The sequence below is a fragment of the Crotalus tigris genome, unplaced genomic scaffold (genome assembly GCF_016545835.1).
Source record: "Crotalus tigris isolate CLP2741 ecotype Arizona unplaced genomic scaffold, ASM1654583v1 scf7180000017690.20705106771:4171800, whole genome shotgun sequence".
Lineage (NCBI taxonomy): Eukaryota > Metazoa > Chordata > Lepidosauria > Squamata > Viperidae > Crotalus > Crotalus tigris.
The window spans coordinates 680,161-699,771 of NW_024096569.1; the positions used below are offsets into that span (position 1 = coordinate 680,161).

Genomic DNA, 19,611 nt, shown 5'->3' on the forward strand with positions numbered 1-19,611 from the left:
GCCCCAACCCCACCGCCACCCGCATAAACCACAATTTGGGGTTAACCAACAGATCATGATTTACGTCAGGGGTCTTCAAACTTGGCTCTTTGATGACTTGTGGACTTCAACTCCCAGAATTCTCCAGCCAGGCATGCTGGCTGAGGGATTCTGGGAGCTGAAGTCCACAAGTCATTAAAGGGCCAAGTTTCAAGACCCCTGGCTTAAACGTAACAAGCAAAATGGAGGCTGGCTGAGGAATTCTGGGAATTGTCCACAAGTCGTGAGAGAACCAAGTTTGAAGACCCCTGCTCGTGGAGTTCAACACCCAGAATTCCTCAGCCAGGCACGCTGACTGAGGGATTCTGGGAGTTTAAGTCCACAAGTCATCAAAGGGCCCCGTTTGAAGACCTCTGGTTTACATCAAAGATTTGGGGAACTAGCACACCAGCTCCAGATGCGAGACAAGCCGCCCTGTTCCTTCTTCCAGCTGTGCCCTCCAACACCCCTATTGACCTCGGAAATAGGAGGAATACAGGGGTCCTCTGCTTATGACCACAATGGCGCCCAACATTCCCGTTGCTAAGTGGGACATTGGTTAAGACAGCTTTGCCCCGTTTTGCGACGTCTTGCCACCGCTGTTAAGGGAATCATCAGCGGATCTGACTTCCCCCACTGACCTTATTTATTATTTATTTTATTATTTAATTTTATTTATATGCCGCCCAATCCCAAAGGACTCAGGGCGGCATACAAAATTAAAGCAACCAATTAAAACAACCAATCAAAGACCTTGCCAATCAAAGACTCGCAAAAGGGGATGATCCCGTGACACACACACACACACACCCCGGGACCTTGCGACCGTCGTAAATACGAGTCAAGTTATCAAGTGCCGGAATGTTGACCATGTGACCGCAAGGGATCTCGTAAGATGTTTTTCAGCACCGTCGTAACTTCGAACGCTCCCTAAACCCACCCCTGCAAATCGAGGACCGCCTGGAACCAAGGGGAAAAGCCGCTGCTGTGCCCGCCAGACAGCCTGTCCTGCCCACGCTACGCCAACTCCCTTCCGGCCCAGAAGAAGAGGCACGAGTCGGTTTCGGTGTTTGGTTTTTTTTTCTTTTCTTTTTTTTTAAACCACCTCAGTTCAAGCCTATACGGTCTCCTCCTTCGGAGCCTCTGCCCACCCCAGAAGTCCAAGGATTAAAAACCCAGCCAGGGGGCATGGGGGTGGGTGGGTGGGTGGGTCCTCCGCCAGGCCGATTTGGAGCCGGAAGGGCCCTCCTGCTTCCACCAGAAGGGGAAGGACGGGGGGGAGAGGGGGCGGAAAGAAAGCCGGACTTGGCAGTCATCGGAAAGGTCCTTCTTGGATGAAGAAGCCCCCTCCCCACTTTATCCAAGGATTTCGCTGGCGGGTGTTGGGGGGAACGGAAAACCACAGGAAATAAAAGCCGGGATGGAGGGAGGCAAGGTGCTCTTCCCACTGAGAAACGCAGCCTCCTCTTGGGGGGAAAAAAAAGTCTTGTCGTCGTGTCGCTGGTGCGGTTCACCCCCTTTCTTGTGCGTCTGGGTCCCCCCCCCCACGGGGGCCGCCGGTGTCGTGCCACGCGGCGCGGCCTTCTCCCCGCCTCTGCCCGGCTGGCTCGCTGCCAGTCCATAGGGTGCCGCCGTAGGGGGAGAGGGCGGCTGACGGCCACGGGGCGAGGCCGAAACGGAGTCCCACGGGGTGAGGTCCCCGGCCGGCCGGGTGGCCGGCTGAGTCTGAAGGCCTTTTATCAGCCGCGGCGCCTGGCGAGGAGGGGGGGGGGGAGTCACGATAGCAGGCTAAGGCAGAGGTCGTCGCCAAACCCTGAAGAAAGGAGGGGCCGTCGTCACCACAGGCGGTGCTGATGGAGATTGCGGCTGAGCACCGACCGGACGTCCGCTGTGAACCTGGGGGGGGGGAGGAGAAAAAAGCAGGGGTCACTTCGGCCATCGCCATCTTGGTCTGCAGCCTGTCTTTCGAATTTTGCAAAGCATTCAAGGGGGTGGACAGATCCAGCACCCCCTCGCATTTGGGCCCACCACAACAACCCTGTGAGGTGGGCTGAGAGAGAGAGAGAGAGAGAAAGAGAGATGGACTGGCTCAATCCCCCAGCCTCAGACGGGACTAGAATTCACCGTGTCATGGTGATTGGCCCAAAGTCACCCAGCTGGCTTTTGGACCTAACGCGGGACTAGAACGTCTCCTGGTGATTGGTCCAAAGTCACCCGTCAGCTTTTATGCCTAAGGCGGGACTAGAACTCACTGGTGCCTAGTGATTGGCTCAGATTCATCCAGCTGGCTTTTATGCCTAAGGCGGGACTAGAACTCACTGGTGCCTAGTGATTGGCCCAAAGTCACCCAGCTGGCTTTTGTGCCTAAGGCGGGACTAGAACGCTCCGTCTCCTGGTGATTGGACCAGTCACCCGTCAGCTTTTATGCCTAAGGCGGGACTAGAACTCACTGGTGCCTAGTGATTGGCTCAGATTCATCCAGCTGGCTTTTATGCCTAAGGCGGGACTAGAACTCACTGGTGCCTAGTGATTGGCCCAAAGTCACCCAGCTGGCTTTTGTGCCTAAGGCGGGACTAGAACTCTCCGTCTCCTGGTGATTGGACCAGTCACCCGTCAGCTTTTATGCCTAAGGCGGGACTAGAACTCACTGGTGCCTAGTGATTGGCTCAGAGTCATCCAGCCGGCTTTTATGCCTAAGGCGGGACTAGAACTCACTGGTGCCTAGTGATTGGCTCAGATTCATCCAGCCGGTTTTCATAGCTAAGGCAGGACCAGAATTCACTGTCGCCTGACGATAGGCCCAAAGTCACCCGTCAGCTTTTCATGCCTAGGGTGGGACTAGAAGTCACTGTCTCCTGGTGATTGGCCCAAAGTCACCCAGCCAGCTTTCATGGATAAGGCGGGACTAGAACTCACCCTCTCCTGGTTTTCTAGCCTTAACCAGCCGACCAAACACATCTGCAAGCCAGCCCCAGGACCGGCTGCAAAGGTCCGGTTTAGGAGCCCACCCTCCCTTTCTGTATGAAGCCCACCCTCTTCTCCGAGGCTGAGACCCCCCCTCCCTCGCCCCGGGCTTTACCTCAAGGCATCGAGCATGGGGAGGAGGTTGAGGAGTGCCGTGTCGCTGGGGTCGCTGAACCACGACTTGATGGGGATGGCGTTATCTGCCGGAGAGAAAAGGAAAGGCGCCTTGTTCATCCAACCCAGTGGGAAGCAAGTAGCCAGAGGCCGGCCGGAGGAAGTCCACGGTTGCTAAGCGACTCTGGCTTGCCCGTGGACTTTGCCCGTTGTAGGAGGACCTTAGGGCAGGGGTCCTCACCTTAGCCACTTTAAGACTTGTGGAGTTCAACTCCCAGAATTCCTCAGCCAGCCATGCCTGTTTTTTTTTTTTTTCACCTATCCCTTAAAGCGGAGAGATTGGAGAGGAAGGGATTATAAGAGAGTAAGCAGGGCCACATTGAGTATGCTGGCTGAGGAATTCTGGGAGTTGAAGTCCACAAGTCTTAAAGGGGCTACGTTTGCATCAATGTTTGCTTTAGCATCAATGTTTAAGGTCCCCTCCCTGGGACCAAGGAGACCATGTTCCCCCACCCAAAAAAACCCCAATTACTTGTAGCCACCTTCCCCACAGATGATCAAGTCTCCACCCATATTTTCCCTATGGCGCCTGCTTTATTTTTATTTCTATACTGCTTTTACGATTAGTTTTTTGAACAACTCAAGCTGGAAAACATATCCAATTCTCCTTTTTTCCTCCCCCCATCTCAATAATAACTTTGTGAGGTAGGGCTGGACTGAAAAATTCTGGCCGAAAGTCACCCAGTCTGTTTTCATGGATAAGCTGAACTAGAACTCTCTTGTCTCTTGGTAATTGGCCCAAAGTCACCCAGTTGAGTTTCGTATCTAAGGCGGGACCAGAACTCACTGTCGCCTGGTGATTGGCCCAAAGTCACCCATCAACTTTCAGGCCTAGGGTGGGACTAGAACTCTCCGTCTCCTGGTGATTGGCCCAAAGTCACCCAGATGGCTTTTATGCCTAAGGCGGGACTAGAACTCTCCATCTCCTAGTAGTGACTGGCCGAAAGTCACCCAGCCGGTTTTCATATTTAAGGCAGAACCAGAACTCTGTCGCCTGGTGATTGGCCCAAAGTCACCCATCAGCTACCAGGGCTAGGGTGGGACTAGAACTCTCCATCTCCTGGTGACTGGTCCAAAGTCACCCAGCTGGCTTTCATGTCTAAAGCAGGACTAGAATTCACCTCTCCCGATTCCTAACCCGATGCCTTAACTTCTATATCAAACTCTTACACCTCAACCCCGTCTCCCCGTTCCCCGTCTTCGGCGCAAGCTTAAAAGCCCCCAGGCTCTAACCCAGTGGTTCTCAACCTGTGGGTCAGGACCCCATTTGCGGTCGAACGACCATTTCACGGGGGTCGCCAAACAACGCAGTCCGCCATTTTTCCCCCTTTTCCTTTGCTGGGCTACTCCCTTTTATTCTCTTGGCTTTTGAAAGCCAATAGAATAGACTGTCTTGAATAGAGTCTCATTCTATTGGCTTTCCAAAGCCAATAGGAATTGTCCAGGCTGTCTCTGCCCTGCCGAGCCCGCCAAAAGTCCCAGTCTGAAAACGGTGCTGCACCAGTTGAGTAGTCCTCGACTTACGACCGGTTGGGGGGTCGCGGCATTAAAAAGGTTGAGAACCACTGCTCTAACCCAATCATCCCTTCTTTGCAATCGTGGAGGTCTGGGTCGCTTCTGTTTTTTTTTAAAGTCAGCTTCTCATTTTCCCAAATCTTGCAGGTTCACGCTGGCCAAGAAAGGCCAAAAATAAGGCCCAAGGAGAACTTATTTCTCATAACCGGAGCAACAGGAAGTGACTTGCAGATCAGTTCTCCCACACAAGGAAGGGCGAATCCTCCTCCTCCTCCTCCTCCTCTCTGCAAACCCCCCTCCCTCCCAGCACTGATGAGGTTCCCCAGTTGGGACGTGAAACGTCTGCCAGGAAACCACCATGGACCCCACAGTCCTAATCCTCCTCCTCCTTCCTCCTCCTTTCTGCAAACCCCACCCCTTCTAGCATTGATGATGTTCCCTAGTTGGGTCATGAAACGTCTACAACGAATTCACCAAGCTCAAAGACCACCATGGACCCTCCAGCCCTTTTCCTCCTCCTCCTTCTCCTCCTCCCTTCTAGCACTGATGATGTTCTCTAGTTGGGTCATGAAACGTCTGCAAGGAAACTGCCCAGCTCAGAGAACACCAAGGACTCCACAAAAACGAAATGAAAAACCTTAAAAACCACCCCAAGGTCTTGCCTGGATGGCTCCTGTAGGCTCCTGGGGAATTGTCCAAGATGACAATGCTGGACAGGTCAGTATGGACCACCGAAAGGTCTTTGATGTAGCTGCCCAGCTCCAAAGTGCAGTGCTGGGGGAGAAAAAAAAAAAGAGAGAGAGAGAGAGAAGAGAGAGAAAAGAGGAGAGAGAAGGGAGGAGAGAGAAGAGAAGAGAGAGGGAGAGAGAAAAGAGAGGAGAGAGAAGAGAGGGAGGAGAAGGGAGGAGAGAGAGAGGAGACAGACAAACAGAGAGAAAGGGGGGAGAGAGAGAAGAGGAGAGAAAGGGAAAAGAGAGGAGAGAGAAGAGAGAGAGGAGAGGGAGAACAGAGAGAAAAGAGAGAGAGGAGGATGGAGAAGAGAGAAGAGAGAGAGAAGAGAGGGAGGAGAAAAGAGAGAGAAGAGAGAGAAGAGAAAGGGAGAAGAGGAGAGAGAAGAGAGGGAGGAGAAGGGAGGAGAGAGAGAGGAAACAGACAGACAGAAAGGGGAGAGAGAAGAGAGAGAAGGGGAAAAGAGAGAGGAGAGAGGGAGAAAGAAGAGAGGAGACAGAGAGAAAAGAGAGAGAGGAGAGAAGAGAGAGAGAAGAGAGGGAGAAAAGAGAGAGAAGAGAGAGAAGAGAAAGGGAAAAGAGAGAGGAGATAGGGAGAAGAGAGGAGACAGAGAGAAAAGAGAGAGAGGAGAGAAGAGAGAAGAGAGGGAGGAGAAAAGAGAGAGAGAGAAGAGAGAGAGAAACACATCAGTTGCCTCCAAAGTCAACTTGGCACATGCCAAGTGGGAAGGAGGGCAGCCCGGGAGCTGCCTTGGGCTCCAGGTAAGGGGAAGGTGTCCCCGCGGCCACTCACCTGCCTGTAGTATCTCCGCCTGAGGATGCTCCTGTTATTATCTAGCTTGTCTGCTACAGCCGAGCCATAGATTTCCATGCTGGCTGTGAAGACCACGAGCTCGTACCACTGGCTCACCTGTGGGTGGGAGGGGGGTAGAGGAGGGAGGCAAAAGGTGGGAGGGTTTTCTTACAAAGATTCATTCCCAGAGACTTCCTCAAGGCCAAGGGAGGGCAACTATGGCAATGGTAAGGCTTTCTCAGCCTCAGGCACTTTATCTCAAAGCGGTTTTTCTCCTGGAGTCCGCCGAGTGTTCTGGAAATCGCATTCACATCCCCGCACCTTTTCAAGGGTGCTCCTCCCAAAGTGCACGGCTGAAGGTCTCTGTGGCCACTTGTTTTTCTTAGAATTTCTGCAGGATGTTTGTCCCCAAAACACCTGCGCTCAGCGGGAGAAGGAGCCAGGGCCAGAAAAACATCCCGCAGAAATATAAGGAACATACAAGGAACGGGTGCTGGAATTGGGTCTGTCTAGTTTAATGAAGAGAAGGACGAGGGGGGAAATGATAGGAGCATTCCAATATCTCAGGGGCGGCCCGAAAGAAGAGGGAGTCAAGCTATTTTCCAAAGCGCCTGAAGGCAGGAGAAGAAGCAACGGGTGGAAACTAATCAAGGAGAGAAGCAACCTAGAACTAAGGAGAAACTTCCTGACAGTGAGAACAATTAACCAGTGGAACAACCTGCCTCCAGAAGCGTAAATGCTCCAACACTGGAAGTTTTTAAGAAGAGACTGGACAGCCATTTGTCCGAATGGTATAGGGCAGCAGTTCTCAACCTGGGTCAGGACCCCATTTGGGGTCGAACGACCATTTCACGGGGGTCGCCAAACAACGCAGTCCGCCATTTTTTCCCCCCTTTTCCTTAGCTGTGCTACTCCCTTTTATTCTATTGGCTTTTGAAAGCCAATAGAATAGACTCTCTTGAATAAAGTCTAATTCTATTGGCTTTCCAAAGCCAATAGAAATTGTCCAGGCTGTCTCTGCCCTGCTGAGCCCGCCAAATGTCCCATTCTGCCAACGGTGCTGCACCAGTTGAGTAGTCCTCGACTTACGGCCGGTTGAATAGTCCTCCACTTACGACCGGTTGGGGGTCGCGGCATTAAAAAGGTTGAGAACCACTGGTATAGGGTTTCCTGCCTGAGCAGGGGGTTGGACTAGATGACCTCCAAGGTCCCTTCCTTCCTTCCTTCCTTCCTTCCTTCCTTCCTTCCTTCCTTCCTCCCTCCCTCCCTCCTCCAACACTGGAAGTTTTGAAGAACAGACTGGATAGCCATTTGTCTGAAATGGTATGGAGTTTCCTGCCTGAGCAAGGGGTTGGACTAGATGACCTTCAAGGTCCCTTCCAACTTTATTATTATATTATTATTACTATTATTATTATTATTATTAGTCTGAAATGGTATAGGGTTTCCTGCCTGAGCAGGGGTTTGGACTAGATGACCTTCAAGGTCCCTTCCAAATTTTATATTATATATTATATTATATTATATTTATTATATTACATTATTATTATTATTTGTCTGAAATGGTATAGGGTTTCCTGCCTGAGCAGGGGGTTGGACTAGATGACCTCCAAGATCCTCCAGGACCAGGAGCAGACTTCCCTGGAGTGACTCCCTCTTGACCGCTTTGGCTACTGGACCCCCAAAGAGTTGGTCTCCCCACAGTTAGAGCCCCCCCCCGGACCACCTGACACCCACCGTCCCGCTTTGCCCACTTCCAAACCTGTCCCAAGATTTGTCTGCCTCCCCCCCCCCGCCAATGTGGTTTTTCGGGAACAGTAGAGATGCCACAGCCAGCAGGGCCCCTTCTTCGGGTCTGTCTAGCCTTCTGCCTCCGTAGCCGGAGTCCTCCGGGGGAATCATCCCACGCGCGTGTGTTTGTTCGAGGCGGTTCTTCGCACCCGTAGCCAAGACACTCTTGTCAGAAACACACACACACACACACAGAGACACACACAAACACTGCGGGCTTACCACTTCTAGAAAAAAGTCCACGTGCGGCCTCTTATGTACAAAAAAGCGGACCGGATGCTTATCTATGACGACCTGGGGAAGAGAGACAGGGTCATTAAATGCAAAAAGAGCCGCAAAATTGCATTGGCAAAAGCCAGGAAACCGTGCCACCCTCTCCCCATTTCCCAGAACCAAACTACCGAGTCTGTCCAGGTTAGCTACAGCACGTCAGCACGTCCCAACGAATAGGCAGGGAAGGCGTAGCGATAGCATAGAGATTTCTATACCGCTTTGCCATGCTTTACAGCAGGGGTCCTCAACGTTGGCAACTTTAAGACTTGTGGACTTCAACTCCCAGAATTCCTCAGCCAGCAAAGCTGGCTGAGGAATTCTGGGAGTTGAAGTCCACAAGTCTTAAAGTTGCCAACGTTGAGGACCCATGCTTTACAGCCTTCTCTAAGCGGTTTACAGAGTCAGTCTCTTGCCCCCCCCCCAAAAAAAACAATCTGGATCCTCAGTTTACCGGCCTCGGAAAGATGGAAGGCTGAGTCGGCCTGGAGCTGATCAGGGTCGAACTCTTGGCTATGGGCAGAGTCAGCCTGCAATGCTGGATTCTAACCACGGCGTCACCAGGACTAAAGAATTCTGACTTGGGGGGGGGGTCCAGGAGGAGAGCCATCCCTGCCATTGCCCCCACCCTGTGGAAGACACCCCCCCGCCACACACACACCTGGCCTTCTGTGGCCTTGCTTGGGACGTGCAGAACGGCGTGCAGCCCCGGGGCTGGCTGGCACTCGGAAAGCCATCCCTCCCCTGCCCTTTAATCCATTTTTTAAAACCTTCTTTCCCTCTTTTTAAATTTTATAGACTGTCTGGATGCTTTTCAATATTTTATGGTACAACTCCCAGAGTCCCTCCCTCTAGGAGGGAGACGAGCAATTCTTAGATAAGACAGATTGGATAAGACAGATGATGAGGTGGATAGATGACACATAGATAAGATATAGATAGACAGATTATCGACAGCGATAGAGATAACCATAGATGATAGATGATCATACAGACAATATAGACAGATGATAGATGGATAGATATAGATAAGTAAATAGCTAGGAGGGAGGGAGGGAGGGAGGGAGAGAGAGAGATTCGTTAGATATAGAGATATAGATGATAGACTGATAGATGATAGACAGATGATGAGACGATAGAGATATCTAGATGGTAGGTAGGTAGATAAAGATAGATAGATAGATAGATAGATAGATAGATAGATAGATAGATAGATAGATAGATAGATAGATAGATGATGGGTGGGTGGGTAGGTAGATAGATGATAGAGACATAGAGAGATGATATAGATAGGTAGGTATATATATAGAGAAAGATAAAGAGATGGATGGATGGATGATAGGAGAGATAATAGAGATAAAGAGATAGATAGATGATAGATAGATACATAGACAGATGATAGATATAAATAGGTAGGTAGGTATATATAGAGAGAAAGATAAAGAGATGGATGGATGGATGATAGGAGAGATAATAGAGAGATAGAGATAGATAGATAGATAGATAGATAGATAGATAGATAGATATAGATAGACAGACAGACAAGATACATGATAAAGAGAGATAATAGATATAGATGATTGATAATAGATACATGATAGGGATAATAGATAGATAGATAGATAGATAGATAGATAGATAGATAGATAGATAGATAGATATTCCAATAGATGGTAGACAAGAGACATAGATGACAGACGATCAGACAGATGATAAAGATATAAAGATGACAGATGATGGGTAGGTAGGTAGATATTCCGACAGATGATAGACAGGTAGAGATAGACATAGATGACAGATGATCGGACAGACAAACAGACAGATGACAGACAGGCAGAGGACACATGATACATAGATTAGATATAGATCATCGGACGGACCCACTGACTCTCGAGAACTGGGGGCACCGCTTCACGTCACCGCTTCACGTCCTCCCCGCCCCCCAAAATCCCAAACCCACTCCTCAAATTTGATGGAGCCGCTGGATCCCAGCACTGGCCGAGAGGCCCTTGGCCGGTCCCGGCCTCCAGGTCAAGAGCACCTTAGTTGACCTCCAGGTTTGGACCCAGCAGCTTCCACAAGCAGCTTGATCCCCGGGGGGGAGGGGGGCTCACCCCTGCCCCCCTCTTGAGCCCGCTTGTTGCAGAAGGGTCTCACCTTCAGGATGAAGTCGGGTGGGGTGCCGGGCCTCACGGTGGGCCTCAGGACCCCGTCGTGGTGGGAGTGAATCAGCGTCTCATCCAGGTCCAGGACGAGAATCTTCCTCTTCACCTGATCTGCCAGAGAGAGTAAAAAGGGCTTTTTAACATGGGGACTCCTCGACTTACGACCACCATCTCCGTTGATAAGCGAGACCTGTGTTCTGTGGAGTTTGGCCCCGTTTTACGACCTTCCTTGCGACGGTCGTTCAGCGAGTCACTGCCGTGTGCAGTTAGCAGCGCCGTCGTTAAGAGAAACGGGCTTCCCCGCTGCTTGTGGTCAGGAGGTGGCAAAAGGGGGGGATCACGTGATTTTCCCCCCCTCCCCGGAATGCTGCAACCGTCATAAGTACGAGTCAGTTGCCGAGCATCTGAATTTTGATCACTTGACCGCGCGGGGGCTGCGACGGTCGTGTGAAAAACGGTCCAAAGTCACCTCCGCCCCTCCAGTGGTATTGTAACTTAGAATGGCCACTAAACAAATCAACCTGTATATGGTAGATTTGTTGAAAATTTTGGAAGCTCTGTGTGTGTGTGTGTCGAGCAGCTATATAAACTTGTGTAATCAACAAAGCATAAAAACAGGTGTCTTCAAACTTGGCCCTTTGATGACTGGTGGACTTCAACTCCCAGAATTCCTCAGCCAGCGTGAGGGAACTACGACCCTTTGATGATTTGTAGACTTCAACTCCCAGAATTCCTCAGCCAGCATGAGGGAACTAGAGCCCTTTGATGACTTGTGGACTTCAACTCCCAGAATTCCTCAGCCAGCGTGAGGGAACTGTGGCTCTTTGATGATTTGTGGACTCCAACTCCCAGAATTCCTCAGCCAGCGTGAGGGAACTGTGGCTCTTTGATGAGTTGTGGACTCCAACTCCCAGAATTCCTCAGCCAGCGTGAGGGAACTGTGGCTCTTTGATGATTTGTGGACTCCAACTCCCAGAATTCCTCAGCCAGCGTGAGGGAACTACAACCCTTTGATGACTTGTGGACTTCAACTCCCAGAATTCCTCAGCCAGCGTGAGGGAACTAGGACTTCAACTCCCAGAATTTGTGTGCCTGGCTGAGGAATTCTGGGAGTTGAAGTCCACCAGTCATCAAAGGTGCCGAGTTTGAAGACCCCGGCATAAAAAGGAGGCCAGCGACACCAGGCCCAGCCCCACAAAAGCCCCTTCCAGCCCCCTCCGGCGAGCGTCCCGGACCGGAGAGCAATACTTACTCAGCCGTTCCCGCGAAACCCGGGATAGAGGAAGGATATCGTAGCGCACCGTTTGATACTGGATCACCTGCCGGCAGAAGACACAAAACGATGACAAGGTTGGGACTGTGCAAGCAGGCGGAAATCCGAGGGTCCGATGGGCCGAGGGCACAGCCAGGCGCCGGGTGGCCAGTTCCACGGGAGCGGCTGGCCGGCCGCGGAGGAATGCAGACAAGAGTGTGGTGGCCCCGTTAACCCTGATCCCAGCATTGCGGCTGAAGTGCTGCGAGGCCAAATCCAGCACATCTGGGTCCCCGAGCGGTCCCCGATTCGTCCTTGCTTACTGACAGACGTTAAGGGAGGAAATGACAGGTGAAGGTGCCTGGGAGGGGGTTCAGGGTTGCTGCTCAGTCACAAAGGAGGAGGAGGAAGGAAAGAGGGAAGGGGAGGGAAGGGAGGGAGAAAGGGAAAGAGGAGGGAAGCTGGTGAGAAGGAAGGAAGGATGATAAGAAACAGAAAGGAGGAAAAGAGAAAAAGGAGGTAGGGAAGATGAAAATGGATGAGAAAGAGGGAGAAAAAAGGAAAAAGACAGAAAAAGGAAATAGAGAAGGGAGGGAGATGGGAAGGAAGGAAGGAAGGAAAGAAAGAAAAGAGGGAGGAAAAAGGAGATAGAGAAGGGAGGAAGGTGGGAAGGAAGGAAAAGAGAAAGGGAGGGAGGAAAAAGGAAGGGAGGACGGAAGGAAAAGAGAGGGAGGAAAAAGGAGAGAGAAGGGAGGGAGGTGGGAAGGAAGGAAGGAAGGAAGGAAGGAAGGAAGGAAAAGAGAGGGAGGAAAAAGGAGATAGAGGTGGGAAGGAAGGAAAGAAAGAAAGAGAGGGAGGAAAAAGGAGATAGAGAAGGGAGGGAGGTGGGAAGGAAGGAAGGAAAGAGAAAAGAGAGGGAGGAAAAAGGAGATAGAGAAGGGAGGGAGGTGGGAAAGAAAGAAGGAAGGAAGAAAGGGAAAGGGAGAAAGATAGAGAAGGGAGGGAGGGAGGGAGGGAGGGAGGGAGGGAGGGAGGGAGGGAGGGAGAGGGAAAATAGGTAGGCAAGGGCCACCCATCCCAGGGGGCAACGGGGCCCAAAGGCCGAGGGGCCACCTTAACACGGAGAAGCTCTTCCAGGTCTATTTTTACCTCTCCCCCCCTCCCACCAGCTGTTCCTCCGCAACAGCCTCACCTGCTTCCTTGCAAGGGCACCAGGGTAGTGGGCACCCCCCCTCCCCTCCCCTCCCTCTCATACATGTGTGTCAGTGTGCAAGCATGTGCGTGTGTGTCCCCTCCAGCCCCACCGGCTCCTCTTTCCAAAATTAGCCCCCTGTGGCCGGGAAGCTGGCCAAAGTCTCCGGGTCCCAGCCAGGCAGGAGGGGAAGGGTTGGCAAGGAGAGGAGAGGACCAGAGGCCTGGAGGACCAGACCTGCTCTAGGCTGGCCAGACCCCCCCCAGTTCCGAGGGGGGGGGGTCCTGCCCGCATCCCCCTGGCTTGGCCGAATAGGGGAGGGGTCCACAAGCAGGAGTGGAAGAATGGGACCCTCCCTCTCACCCCCAAGGGCTATGGGGGGGGTCCTTATCACAGGGGGGGCTCGCCACGGGACAGTTCCACCCCGTGCAGGTAGTCCTCTGACTTACGACCGCAATTGGAGTCCAGCCTTTCTGGGGTTAAGTGAGACATGGCTTAAGGGAGCATTGCCCCACAGTTGTTCAGTTGTTCCATGAACCCGGCTCCTCCCCGTAGGAGGGATCACGTCACACACACACACACACACACACACACACACACACAGACAGACTGACACACCAGGACACGGCGGCCGCTGTAACTCTGAGCCACTTACCAAGCCTTTGGATTAACAAACTGCAGTGATCCGCTTCCTAGCTGGGGCAAGGAAGGTGGTCAAATGGGGGAAAAAAATTCACTTAATGACTGTCTTGCTTAGCAACGGAAGCGTCAGGCCCATCATTTGCGGCCGTTAAGCTGGGGGGGGGACCGCCTGCACGGTCTTAACGCAGCCTCATGCTCTCCCCTTTTTTTCTCCGAGGGATAAACGGTGTTTTCTACACCCCAGTTAGGAACACCTTCCGTCACCAGCTTTTCGATGTGGGTTTAAAAAGGGAAGTTCCCCTTTTACTTTCCCGTCGCAAACAAGAGACGTGACACTTGATCCCGGCTACTTTCAGCTCTCAGAGGAAGCACGGAGAAAGGCTGAACAGGCGGTCCTCAACTAATAATACCATGAGGAGCAACTCAGAGGATCCAAGGCCTGGAGACTAAAACCTACGAAGAACGGCTGCGGGACTTGCGTCTGGCTAGTCTAAAGAAAAGAAGAAATTGGGGAGACAAGATAGCAGAGTTCCAGTATTTGGGGGGCTGCCCCAAAGAAGAGGGAGTCAAGCTATTCATCAAAGCACCAGAAGGCAGGACGAGAAACAATGGATGGAAACTGATCAGAGAGAGAAGCAACTTGGAATTAAGGAGACACTTCCTGACGGGGAGGACAATTAACCAGTGGAACAGCTTGCCACCAGAAGTCGTGGGCGCTCCATCCCTGGAGGTTTTTAAGAAGAGACTGGACATTCACCTGGCTGAGACGGTATAGGTTCTCCTGCTTGAGCAGGGGGCTGGACTAGAAGACCTCCAAGGTCCCTTCCAGCTCTATTCTAATTATATTCTCTATTCTATTCAATTTCTTATTCTATTCACTTAGAACAGTTCATTTAGTAACTGTTCAAAGTTACAACGGCACTGAAAAAAAAGGGACTTGGGACCACTTTTCCTACTTTAGAACTGTGGCAGCGTCCCCTTGGTCACGTGATCCAAATTTTGGCAGCTGGTTCCTATTTACGACCCTCGTAGCGTCCGGGGGGGGGGAGGGACGTGATCCCCCTTTTGCAACCTTCTGACCAGCAAAATCATTTCACTTCACAACCGGGCAACGAACTTATCAACTGCAGTGATTCACTTAACAACAACGGCAAGGGGCAAAATTCACTTAAGTGCCTCTCTTAGCCACATAAACGTTCGGCACCATTCTGGTCGTAAGGCGAGGACTCCCCGTGTTTGCAAACTGAGGACGGCCTTTAATTTTTGCCTGCCGGAGACACGTTTGACCTCTGAGCACAAACTGAATTCTCCACTGGGTGATGAATTTTAAATGTTTTTCCTCCTCCTCCTCTCTGCACTCTCCATTCCCTTCTAGCACTGATGATGTTCCCTAGTTGGGTCATGAGACGTCAGCAAGAAAACCAGCCAAGCTCAGAGAGCACCAAGGATCCCCATAGTCCTTCCTCCTCCTCCTCCCTTCTAGCACTGATCATGTTGCCTAGTTGGGTCATGAGACGTCTGCAAGGAAACCACCCAGCTCAGAGAGCACCAAGGACCCCATAGTCGTCTTCTTCTTCTTCTTCCTCCTCCTCCTCCTCCCTACATCCCCTATGCTCCAGCTATACTGGGAGGAGAAAGAAAACCAGCTAATATCTCGGGAGATATTATCTAGAATCCCTTAAAGCTAAGACTGCAGCATCCACAAAAATAATCAAAACAACCCACTTGGGGCTACTAAGTCTGATTTATGACGGCGCTTAACAAACCAGGTTCTATGTGGCCTCAGCTTTCTGCCTCTGAACTCCTTGAAGGATCATAGACCATGATTTATCAGATTAGCCAGCCTCACTATGCGACTATTTCACTCCTACATCACTCACTCCTATCATTTGTAGGACATTTGTCATGAACGCAATTTTTCCTGCAGACACAGGTTTAATTTGTCTGACTGCAGATGTTCAGGGATGGGGACTATTTCCTTCTGCCTTGAATTTACCCTGTTGTTACAGTCCCAGCAAGGTCTTGTCTACTGCAGGAATCCAAAATGAAGCCTTGCAAGCTTGTTTGATATCGGAAGGTGGTCAGTGGAAGCATCCAAAACCTAGGTAGGGTTCTGTACAGAATATGGGGCATCCATAGGAGAGGATGTTGGTAGCCCAGGGTTCAACTTTGGGGGTCTTTGGTACTCTCTGAGTTGAGTTATCTCCTTGCAGACGTTTCATGACCCAACTAGGGAACATCATCAGTGCTGGAAGGTAAGAGGGAAGCGCTCTCTGTTTATATTCTAGTGGCTTGCCCTGTCCGTGTTGTTGGTGGGAGTGTTCTTGGGAATTTCTTAATTACTGCAGGAACTGCCCTAGCCCTTGAGGAGGTGCTCACTGGTAATCAGCACCCAGAGAAGCAGAGATTAAAATCAGAATTGGTGTCAGAGCAATTACCGGGCAGTAAACAGTGTCCAGAACAAGGAACTATCAGCTCCAGACAAACAGTCAAATAGTAAAAACAGGCTAATTAAGGACACACCAATGTTCTTCCAACATTGACAGGACAAACCACTTTGATGGACGGTAAACCTTTCTAGCACGGATGACGTTACCTAGATGGGTCATGAAACGTCACGAAGAAAGCAAGCCAGCTCAGAGAACACCCAGGACCCCCACAGTGCTTTTCTCCTCCTCCTCCTCCTCCTCCTCCTCCTCCTCCTCCTCCTCCTCCTCCCTCCCAGCCCTGATGATGTTATCTAGTTGGGTAATGAAAGGTCTGCAAGAAAATAACCCAGCTCAGACAGCACCCAGGACCCCATGTTCCTCCTCCTCCTCCTCCTCCTCCTGTGTCCAAGCCTCCCTTCCTAGCCCTGATGATGTTCCCTAGTTGGGTCACGAAATGTTTGCAAGCAAACTACTCAGTTCAGAGAGCACCAAGGACCCCACGTTCCTCCTCCTCCTTTCTAGTCCAGATTATGTCACCTACTTCGGTCATGAAAGGTCTGCAAGCTCAGAGCACACCAAGGACCCCACAATCTTCCTCCCTTCTTCTCCTCCTCCTCCTCAGTGAGCACCAAGAGACCCCCCCCCGGCCCGTCGTCCTTTTCCTCTCCACAAATCTCCTTCCCTTCTAGTCCTGACGAGGTTCCCCAGTCTGGTCATGAAACATCTGCAAGAAAACAGCCAAGCTCAGACAGCACCAAGGACTCCATGGTCCTCCTCCTCCTCCTCCCTTCTAGCCCTGATGAGGTTCCCTAGCTAGGTCACGAAACGTCTGCAAGAAAACCAGGCAAGCTCAGACAGCACCAGGGACCCCACAGTCTTTCTCCTCCTCCTCCTCCTTTCCCTCCACCTCCCCTTCCTCCTCCTCTTCCTTCTTCTCTTCCTCCTCCTCCCCTTCTCTTCCTCTCCCCTCCCCTCCACACCACAAACACCACTGACTCCCTTCTAGCCCTGATGAGGTTCCCTAGTTGGGTCATGAAACGTCTGCAAGAAAACAAGCGAAGCTGAGAGCATCCAGGACCCCACAATCGTCCTCCTCCTCCTCGTCCTCCCTTCTAGCACTGAAGATGTTCCCTAGCTGGGTCATGAGACGTCTGCAAGGAAACCACCCAGCTCAGAGAGCAGCAAAGACCCCTCCCCAATTATTTTCCTCCTCCCTCCCAGCCCTGATGAGGTTCCCTAGCTGGGTTATGAGACGTCTGCAAGGAAACCACCAATTCAGAGAGCAGCAAAGACCCCCCCCCACACACAATTATTTTCCTTCTCTTCCTCCCTCCTAGCCCTGATGAGGTTCCCTAGCTGGGTTATAAGACGTCTGCAAGGAAACCACCAATTCAGAGAGCAGCAAAGCCCCCCCCCCCAGTTATTTCCCTCCTCTTCCTCCTCCTCCCTCCCAGCCCTGATGAGGTTCCCTAGCTGGGTCATGAGACACGTCTGCAAGGAAACCACCCAGCTCAGAGACCACCAAACCTTCCCCCACCACAGAATACCGGGGGGGGGGAGCAGAGCATTCCCAGCCTACAGCGACCATCCCACCCGGTGAAACGATGGGGAGAGAAGGGAGAAGCCTGGGGGGGGGAGGAGGAGGAGGAGGAGGAGGAAAAGAGAGAGAGAGAGACCAACCGGCCCAGGGTCCTCAAGCCTCCCCGCCCTTCACCCCCACAGGCCCCTTCGGCTCCCCCAGCCCCCTCCCTCCCTTCCCCCCCCCCCGCGCGCACTCTGCCCGTGCTCAGAGGCGCCCTCGCCCAGCCCTACTCACGGTGCGGGCCTGCCGGCGCAGCAGGTAGAGCAGGAAGCTCCAGAGCTTGGCGGCGAAGGCCAGGAAGGCCCGGAGGCCCAGCAGGCACTGCGAGCGCATCATCCCGCCGGCGGGGCCCGCCGCGCCCCCGGCCCGGCCCAGCTCCGCCAGCTTCCAGCCGGGCACGAAGGACGGAAGACGGGAGGAAGAGGAGGACGGCAGGGCCCTCCGCTCAGCCCGGCCCCGCCGGCCCCGCCATCGCCCCACCGCCGCCGCCTCGGTCGCCGCCGCCTGAGAGGGGGAAGCGCTCCCCCCCCTCCCCCGCCGACGCTCGCCTCTGCTTCAGCGCCGGTCCGCTTCCGGGGCAGCCGACGGAGCGCCAGCCTCTGCTTCCGGGTCGCGGCAGAGGGAGCGCGTCCAATGAGAAGGCGAGGCGGGAAGAGGCGGGGCCGGCAGGGCTCCACGCATGCGCGGCTCCGCTTGAAGGGGGAGGAGGAGGAAAAAAAAGCGAAGAGCGAAGAAAGAAAAAGCGCGTCGAAGGGATTTGAAAGCGGAGCGCGGGGAGGGAGGGCCTGGGGCGCATGCGTCGTCCAGAGAGGAGGGAAGAAAAAAAAAAAAAACAAGAAAGGCAGCGGAAGCGCATGCGCGGAGAGTTCGCGCGCTTCGCTTTCTCTGTGAGGCGAAGTTGAAATGGGGGGGGGGGGGGGGAAAAGGATTTAAATCGAGAGGCCGAAATTGTTTCACAGTATCAGCCAATGTTTGCTTCCTGCTCGACCCTCCAGGACAGGGTTCTCCAAACTTGGCCCTTTGATGACTTGTGGACTTCAACTCCCAGAATCCCTCAGCCAGCAATGCTGGCTGAGGGATTCTGGGAGTTGAAGTCCACAAGTCATCAAAGGGCCAAGTTTGGAGAACCCTGCTTGTGGACTGCAACTCCCAGAATCCCTCAGCTAGGCACGCAGGCTGAGGAATTCTGGGAGTTGAAGTCCACAAGTCATCAAAGGGCCAAGTTTGAAGAGTCTTGTTCCAGGGAGAAACCACAAAAGGGCCAGCGATGAAAGGCAGGCTAGGTTTTTTACTGAGCTGATATGGACAGTGGGCGACACCGCAGGGTTGTTGTAAAGTGGTTTTTCTTCCAATTATTAGCAGGCAAGGTGTATTTTTTTTTTCCTCCTTCTCTGTCCTAGAGTCGTTCTGCAGCCTCTCCAAAGCTCTCTGGACAGGTGCCAGGTCTTGAAACCTGGTTAGAGTTTGTGTGTTACGCATCCTTGCAAGTTGTCTGTTTTCTGCTTTTTGTCTTATTTTTTTTTTAACAAATCTACTTATGTTTTTCTTCATGTGAAAAAGGTGTCTAGATTTACCCTATAATGAGCCCACAGACTCTAACAGTGTTTCTCACCTCTGGCCAGTTTAGTGGACTTCCACTCGCAGAATTCCCCAGCCAGCCTGCTTCAACTTGGATGGACTTCGACTCCCAGAATCCCCCAGCCAGCCACGTTTTAGGATGGCTGAACTTTGACTCCCAGAATTCCCCAGGCAGCCTGCTTTAAGCTGGGTGGACTCCAAGTCCCAGAATTCCCCAGCCAGCCTGCTTTAAGAAGGGAAGACGTCCACTCCCAGAACCCCCCAGCTAGCCTGCTTTAAAATGGTTGGATTTCGACTCCCAGAATCCCCCAGCCAGCCTATTTTAAGCTGGGTGGGCCTCAACTCCCATAATCCCCTAGCCAGAGGGTCAAAAGTCATCTGTAACTGTGTGGGAAGGTCCATTCCCAGATCCCCTAGCTGGCCCACTGGAATTCTGGGAGTTCCACCCTCAGCCTCATCCCCTGTGAAGGGCTGACAGTTTCCTGAGCACATTCCTAGGAAGTCAGGCTGGCTGGGGA

At 52.4% G+C, this 19,611-nt stretch overlaps 1 protein-coding gene across 2 annotated transcripts; it reads right to left on the minus strand.

Annotated features, from left to right (window-relative positions):
• Positions 1 to 1,079: 1,079 nt before the first annotated feature.
• CTDNEP1 (CTD nuclear envelope phosphatase 1) lies at positions 1,080 to 18,083 on the minus strand. Of its 2 annotated transcripts, XM_039337902.1 has the most exons (9): positions 17,750 to 18,083; positions 16,475 to 16,657; positions 11,671 to 11,737; positions 10,411 to 10,529; positions 8,206 to 8,277; positions 6,193 to 6,309; positions 5,334 to 5,445; positions 3,098 to 3,182; positions 1,080 to 1,914 (listed from the first exon to the last, which is right to left on the minus strand). In XM_039337902.1, the coding sequence occupies exons 2-9, from the start codon at positions 16,481 to 16,483 to the stop codon at positions 1,854 to 1,856; spliced, it is 642 nt and encodes a 213-aa protein (XP_039193836.1). In that variant the 5' UTR covers positions 16,484 to 16,657; positions 17,750 to 18,083; the 3' UTR covers positions 1,080 to 1,853. The 2 variants fall into 2 exon arrangements, with proteins under 2 accessions (XP_039193836.1, XP_039193835.1); XM_039337901.1 differs by lacking the exon at positions 16,475 to 16,657.
• Between the last annotated feature and the right edge of the window lie 1,528 nt (positions 18,084 to 19,611).